We start from the raw sequence: 8,154 nt of genomic DNA, 5'->3' as shown, positions 1-8,154 counted from the left end.
AACATGTTAATCAAAAGGATGAATACCATTCAGATAGATCCAAAACCCAACAGCAAGCAAAGGAAAAGAGTCCTCACATTCAGCACTCAGACATATTGAGAAACTACACTAACAGAGTCGAGGAGCGTCCCCTATCAATTCAAACAATAACATTCTCTTTCGTTTGAAGACACAAAACAAGATGGAACTGTTTAGACAAAGATACAACACATCTTCTGCTGCAACTTCTGCTGGAACATCTGCGATATGTGCATGTTGAAATTATGTTAAGAACTACGAACCACGACTGTACAAAATGACAACTGCATTTACAAAAAGTAGAAAGAGCATTCACCTCATATTTCCTCATCTGCTGGGTGATGGGTCCGGAGACCTTGATCTCGACCCAGAAGGTGATCTTGATGCATCAGCAGCTGGAGATGAACTCCTACGATCATGTGCTTCCCCCGACTCGTACCTGGATTTTCTGCAAATTGACAGTGTCATAATACAAATACTACATAGATCACTATCAGCTATGGCAACCAAAACGAAACAAAAATTATCGACCCTGGCATCAATTATAAAATTGAACAAACACATGTCCATTATGAGGTATACAGTCAAGGCGTTTAAAATGTTACACAGAAGTTGTAGATTCGAAGTTCATCAAATGAAAAAGATTAACGGAATTAACCAGCCATTAGCAGCTTAATTGTTTTATAAGGCTGAAGGCATCTCCATCATCATTGTCAAAGTCATGTGACCGTAATATAGATCATTACTTATTGTTTGGCATAAAAAGTTATATGCAACGTGAAATTCTTTTGAAGCCTGTGATGGTTATTAATCATCATCCTAAACATTAAAATCATCTATCAACTCTACTTTAAATCAGGACAAGACAATTTTGGCGAAAGGAAGACTAGAGTCAATTGCCCAATTGTTTCCTATGTTCTAGCATGTTCGGTTCCACTTCTGCAGATTTCTCTTTCTTCGAGCTGTCATTCTTGATTTTCCATTGAAGACCAATTTCCTTGCAAAACTCTACTTCACACAATTTCAATAGTTTCACGACCTTGACACTCATTTTACTGCTACCGTAGGAATTTTTCATCAATGACATGAGCATTTGGTATTTTCTGCCTCGTAAAACTCTCACGATTGCACAAATCGACTCTCAATTCAGAAATCATCCACTCATGTCCACATGCTTTCTGCCAATGATGAATAATATCCTGTGACAACCACCCCACAGAAGAAAGCAAATGCACCCACTGACCATCCCCACAAAATCCTCAAGGCTAACCCAAGGAGGTATGTGGCAAATGAATGACGGGAATACGTGAACTGCTACGACTGTGTACCTCCTCTATTTTAAGAAATTCATCGTTAATGAAATAAGCCCATCCCAGGGATGCTGATGATTCTCAACAAATGAAACGACAAAAGAAAGTCATGGAAAATCACATATGCCAACACTAGCCCTAGTAACTGTTTGTTTCCTATTGATTCCCCTTCTAGATTGCATACATAAAGAAGACTAATAAATCCTAACAGGAGAGTCTCTGTCCGAAAAGGATAACAAAACCCACAGATAAAGAATGCATAAGTTTCCTACCCATTTTCATTTTCCTTAAGGTTTCCATTGTCATAATCGGGAGAGTATGACCTGCCATTCCGTCCTCCGTCGCGCTCTTGTGAAGGGGCTCGCGGCGATCTTGAGCGGTCATCAGCATGCCTTCTAATAGGTGATACAGAATGATCCCCACGTTTTCTTGGCACAGGAGAGTATGACCTGCTAACATTATGCTTTCAATGGAGTAGGTAGTAATATTTGTTGCCAGCAAAACTGTTGGTTCTCTATTCTTGCTCCTCCACATGTATACATAATCAGCCTTACCAAATTGCATAGCCCAGCAAAAATTATGGTATGCTTGTCAACATAATCCATACCTGGAGCGATGCCGACTCCTAGAAGCTGATGGGCGACGAGGAGATCGCGAACGTGAACGAGAACGTCCTGCAATTTCAAACCAAACCTCACTTCTTACAAACATTGTTTTGCACATTCTATGGATAAAAGTTCAAAATAGTCCTGCTCTACCATTTTGAAGATATGAAAGATTAGTGTTTTGGTCTAAGAATATGAGATTTTCAGTAGACCACTGCTGAAGAGATGAAAGTATCCCTTCCACACTATTTTACAATTTTTAAGTATTTTCCAAAACAGAAAATGCTATAATCAAAATAAAAATGGAAGAGATAAATCAATAATGCAATAGTGATGGAGAACCATTATGCATAAGGTAGAAAGCCTGTGAGACTCACCAGTAATTAAAAACCCAAGAAGACAATCTGGAATTCTGAACTCTAGTGACTCAACAAAAAAAACACGGACATTCTACTGAAAAAAAGAAAAAGCACTTCATCTCTCATACATCAGTAACGTAGACTCTTACAAAAGGAAGCCCGTACATGAACTTTCTTTCTTTCTTTCTTTTCTTTTTTGGGACAAAGCCTTCAGCTCTTGAAGCAACAAAAACCATTTATCACTAATGGCCAGATTTGAGGTAGGAATCTAGCAGTAGCATGCATCAAGAAAGTTATAGGTCAAACTTGAGACTTGAAATGAGAAAGACCGGTAGTTATTCATATATGTGAAATGAAAGGATGGCAACCAACTCCCAAGTTAACAAATGACACCTGCCACCAAACTTTATGAGCAAGCAAATAGTTCTCACAAACTGTTTTAAAGAGTTCCTAGGTCAACCCTGAAAAGCTAAAGCATGGCATGACAATAAAGGTCAATACTGCTCGGACAACATATTTCTCATGATCTCGTATACAATACGATCCCCACTCAGAAACATGGCAACATTTTCAGATTATACAAAACAAAACTAGGCTCGTTAGGCAAAATTTTAAGAGGAAAATCATCTCACCATGGTAAGATCTTCCACCGTAGCCTGAAGGTTCCCTGCACAATATTAAGAAAAACCATGAGACAAGCAGCCTAACACTGAGCACAGCTCCCTCTTAGCAATAAGAACAATACCTTCTAGTTCTTCGACGCATGTCCTCTGGCCTCTTCCTACTCTCAGCAGCAACAACCACAGATATTTTCCGCCCCGCAAAATTGTTTCCATCCATATGGTATTGAGCATCAGCAGCATCATAAGGGTCCACAAACTCCACAAAAGCGAATCCTCGAGGTTGCCTATTAAGGAAAAAAAAAAAAAAAGAAGCACTAAGATTTGGGCAAGAGATGTTTAGAACATTTGAATTAGCACAGATTATTCAAGCACCTACTAAAACAAGCATACTAATTGTTACCTCAATGTTGTCATCTGAGTGCATATGTCTTTTGAAACTAATAAATATCCATTTCGAAGTACCAACAGATAAAATGGAGACACTTGTGTAAAGCAGCTCGCATACCCAAGCTTATTGGCTGCGCTTTTGTTATGAATGAGGTATGAAATGACACTTCAAAAGAGCAAAATGACTTCAAAAATCTTCAGACTTGTAAAACTAAGATGCGCTTGAAAGCAATGCTGCCCATACTTAGATTGTCTCCATGAGTCTTCAATTGGTCAACAGTGAATCCTCTTCTGCCAAACTTCTATCGAAAGTGTAATTACATGTTTCTCTTCGTTAGGAACATCCCTCATAAGAACATCTTCTAACAAAGAAATCAACACTTCCCACACTTAAGTTCTCTTCTTGCAGTCTTCAATGGGTCAAGAGTATTCTTCTGCTTCCAAACTCTACTGGTAGTATAATTCTATTTCTCTTCATTAGGAACATTCTTCGTTTGAAATCATCTTCTAAAACCTTCAAGAACGAATTTGAAAGGCAATGACAAAGATCCTCCGTTTAATGTAGGCTTTCACCCTGTTTTAACTTCAAACTAACAACCCCTGATAAACCAGTCAAAGTGGGAGCTATGAGAGAAACAGAAAAGCCATGAGAATATTGCTATGTGCCAACACGTAGCATGGCTCGCCATAAAAGGAAAAAATATCAGCTTAGAGCTCAATATTGTCTTGATTAGACAGAGATCTAAACATTCAAGTGCAATAGAATGTGCTAATGTGCCATTCAATTGCAGATTCTAAATCTCTGGACTACATCTATAGGTCTACCTTTAAAAGGTATGTGAAGAGAAAAATATTAACAATAATTCAAATGCCAAAAAGGATTCAGTAACTGGGTAGTAGCATATCCCACATTGGCATCATCACCTGTACATGTTTGAGATACGCAATCTGGTTGAACCAGATCAAAACTGCTTCAATCAGATTTTTTTTTTTTTTATTTTTATTTATGATGAGCCAAATCATTGAATCTAACAGGACACAGACACAGTTATAGTCCTTTTCTTATATGTATCAAAGAGTTCCATTCTGCTGTTGCTCTTGTTCTTGTTTTGTTTAAGTGTTCATGTCCAACCCGTTAAACAGGCTAGTCTGGTGTAGTCTTAAATAACTTTTACTATTGTTCATCAATAGAACAGATGGTAACAACTAGGCAACCTCATATGCTTGATTAGTATAACATTCAGGAAACCAAGCACAAGCAGAATAAATAAGCAGAATAAAGCAGCACAAGATTGCAGGTTAGTAACTGATCAGAAAAATAAGCACCCCACAAATTATTCAACGAGGGAAAACTACTCACCCTGTATAGTAGTCCCGCGGCAGATAAATATCCCTAACAAGTCCAAATCTCTCAAAGGGAATCCGGAGTTCTTCCGCCCTGCAAGCAATCACCAGTCAAAAGGGTGTGAAATAACCCTTCACAAATAAATCGAACAACGGCATAAACTTGCACATTTCCTAAGAGCTCAGGTAAAACAGCATAAGAGAGAAATTCCATAACTAGACAAAGACCTGCAGTCAAGAGGAATATTGCGAACCAAAAGGCTCCCATGCGACCGTTCTTTGTGCCTCCCATAGCCACCAGCCCCACCACCACCACCACCATAACCCCTCCGAGGAGGACTCCTCTCTCGACCCCCATATCCTCGTCTCGGAGGACTGTAGTATGGCGGACTGTACCTCCTCATTGTGCAGCCTAAAACAATTCAAGGAAAAACGAAAGCAAAACCCCAAAACGCAAATCAATCGAACAAATCCGAGGTTCAATCTGTGTTCGCACTCCACTGAAAGCACGAACTTCAGCAGAGCCACAGCCGAAAGGATATCAATGTAGGTTCAAACGCGACCAAAAGCCCAAGAAATCAGGTAAAAGTTTCACACTTTAGCATATCAAACAGGCAAACCTCGCAGGTTCCATTTCCCAAACCGGAGAACAAACAAACAGAAAAATCCGAAAAGAATCGCAGCAAAAAATTATGGCACAACGGGGAGGCGACTAGAAGGAGAAAACAACATTCCAGCGACAATCATCATCGTAATCATCGTACACCAAAACCATAGGTAACCTTTTTTTTTGTCTTTTTTTGGTCGAAAACCATGGGTAAACTCAAACAACTCGAACAGCTAAGAATCTGGAGAGACTACTGGACCGAAGGAAAGAACAAAGAGAAGGAGAGATCAGACCTCTTGCTTCGACCTGAAGCTTCGTCCTCCCCCCTGCGAGATTACTTCGGTTCGATCTCAAATCGCATCGACGAACTGGTTAAAAAGTGCAGAGCACGATTGTCCCTATTCACGGCGTGTATAAAAACCCTAGAAATTGGTCAACGAGTCAACGAGAGAAGTTTTCATCTTGACCCGTGACTGGGCTTTTGGGATGGAACGTTTGGGCCCATGGTTTAATGTCCAAGTCCCCACCAACCCACGCCACCCCCACCCCCAAAAAAAAAAAAAAAAAAACTGTCCAAAAAAATTCGAGTGTTGCTAATTCTTTTATGGTTAAGGGAAATTTTCAAAAAAAAACCTCAAATGCCCTCATTTCCTCAAATAAGGATTTGATGTAACTATATTAATCCTCAAAAAAGGGCCTAAGCCACTTTAGTTAGGAGCATTTTGGGAATATTTTTTATTTTATTTTATTTTAATTTTTTCCTTTTTCTGTTTTTAAAATATTTTGAAAGAAAACAAAAACTCTGAAAAAAAAAAAAAAAAAAGAAAGAACACAGGCGGGTGGTGGGGCAACGGTTATGACCTTCAAAGTAGATGGCACCTCGGTGAGGGTTGGCGCCCTTGCGGACCAGAGGGCGAGTTCTGGCCTCACCCATGTCCGGCCAAGGGCCGCGGCCGTTGGTTGGGACCGAACCGAAGTGGGTCGTGCTGTCTACCCAGCTTTGGTCATGGCCCTCTCCTAGGTCAGGTGAGAGCCAGCAAGTCCTCACCTATTGGTGGGCAAGGTCGCCGGCCCTTGCCGAGGTGCCAGCAACCCCGGCGACAAGTAGGGTGGTGGTCACAAGTGGGAGGTCAGTCATCTAGCTTATGTTCTTTTTGTTTTTTTAATCTTTCTATTTTTTTTTTTTTTGTTTTAATTTAATTTAACAAAAAATTAGACTAAATGCCCTTGATCGACTGGAAAATTTGGCCAACCGGTGAGATCAAGTCCTTATTTGAAAAAACCATAGCCTCTTCGGACCATTCTTTGAGACAATAACGGCACTTTATGCCTTATTTAAAACAAAATCCACTTCAAATCCTTATTTAAGAAAATGATAACACTTAGGGGCCCTTTTTTAGAATTTTCCTTATGATTAATACCACCAAAAATGTCAAGCTAGTACATTCAAATCGCATTTACCTCAAGCTAATTTTTGTTTCACAAAAAATACCGGAATTGATACACTCGTGCCACGTTTACGCAAATTAACTTTGGTGTCAAAAAAAAAAAACTCAAACTATTACGCCAACGACAAATTTATTGTGCGTTACCTTTCATTCAATATCCCATTAAATTGTTGGCATGGCAACACATGCGGCAAACAACTCGGATGGTTGTCATGTGAAAGTGGATTTGACTCGAAAATTTAATATAAATTGGTCTTCCAAATGATGTCGTTTTGAGAGAGCTAGATTTGGAGACAAATAAATTGAGCTTGGGAAAGTTGCTGCAATCTATCAAATAAGATTTGGACGCATTGGGGTTTTTTTGAGACATAAAAATTAGTTTGGAGTAAAGGTAGCACAAGTGTACTAGCTTGAGTTTTTTGTGACTTGAAAATTTTTAAGGTAAATGTGGATCATGTGTACCAATTTGAGAATTTGTTAGTATCAACTCATTTATTTATTTACTTGAAGTTTCTTTACTAAAATATGGAATATGAAGGTGTCAATCTTCAAACCACCATTTCTTTTATGCGGCTAACAATAAGGAATGGGGATAATAACATAAATAATCCATAAACTTTGGTCCAATATGCATTATGGTTCATGAACTTTAAACTTATTAGTTCAATGTAGTGCTTTAACTTTACCCAAATGTGTAATGTCGTCCTCGAATTTTGATTTGTTCAATGTGGTTCTTGAACTTTTGATGCACGTTCAATTTAGTCTTTAGATCGTATGAAAATATTCAATATTGTTCTTCCTCTAATTCAAATTCACGGACAATATTGAACATTTTCATACCGTTTATAAATTAAATAGAACATGTACCAAAATTTTAGGGACCATATTGAACAAATTAAAAGTTTGAGGATAACATTGCACATTCGGTTTAAGTTCAAAGATCAAATTGAACAAGTTTAAAGTTCAGGAACCATATTATATATCAGGCCAAAGTTCATTGATCATTTATGTCATTAATGAAGGTTGCCAATCGATGAATATGGCCTAAACTTCTTCATGAGAATAGCCACTTTGTGATAGAAACGTTTAATGTATGAAGATGGAAATATACGGATCAAAAGGCATTGTGCAATGAGGAAAGCCGGACGCGTCAGATGACATAATGTAAAAGCATGTTAGGGAATCAAAAGGGAATGAGGGAATCACCGTAAAACTCACGCGACTGAGTCGAGAACTTGATCCTATGTGAAACAGTCTTAAGAGACCAAGCTGACTTCTTACCCACAAAAAAAAAAAAAAATTCATAGCAAAGAAAAGCAAATTAAAATAAACTAACGTTGTCAAATCAGAAAGGAAATCAACTTATTTGGTTTGGGTTTTTTTTTGTAAAAAAAAAAACGTAAAAAAAAAAGGAACTCACTATAGTAACCAAATTAAGACCATGAACATGATA

General features: G+C 38.4%; 1 protein-coding gene across 2 annotated transcripts; it reads right to left on the bottom strand.

The window, feature by feature from the left end:
* Positions 1 to 6: 6 nt before the first annotated feature.
* LOC115727066 (serine/arginine-rich SC35-like splicing factor SCL30) lies at positions 7 to 5,703 on the bottom strand. 2 transcript variants are annotated; one of them, XM_030657218.2, is made up of 9 exons: positions 5,554 to 5,703; positions 4,875 to 5,058; positions 4,663 to 4,740; positions 3,038 to 3,199; positions 2,925 to 2,959; positions 1,936 to 2,002; positions 1,601 to 1,777; positions 335 to 466; positions 7 to 239 (listed from the first exon to the last, which is right to left on the bottom strand). In XM_030657218.2, the coding sequence occupies exons 2-8, from the start codon at positions 5,048 to 5,050 to the stop codon at positions 346 to 348; spliced, it is 816 nt and encodes a 271-aa protein (XP_030513078.2). In that variant the 5' UTR covers positions 5,051 to 5,058; positions 5,554 to 5,703; the 3' UTR covers positions 7 to 239; positions 335 to 345. The 2 variants fall into 2 exon arrangements, with proteins under 2 accessions (XP_030513078.2, XP_030513077.2); XM_030657217.2 differs by having other exon boundaries at positions 5,547 to 5,690.
* Between the last annotated feature and the right edge of the window lie 2,451 nt (positions 5,704 to 8,154).

The sequence above is a fragment of the Rhodamnia argentea genome, chromosome 8, assembly GCF_020921035.1.
Source record: "Rhodamnia argentea isolate NSW1041297 chromosome 8, ASM2092103v1, whole genome shotgun sequence".
Lineage (NCBI taxonomy): Eukaryota > Viridiplantae > Streptophyta > Magnoliopsida > Myrtales > Myrtaceae > Rhodamnia > Rhodamnia argentea.
Note: the sequence above shows the minus strand (reverse complement) of the source record. Positions and strands in the feature narration are given on the sequence as shown.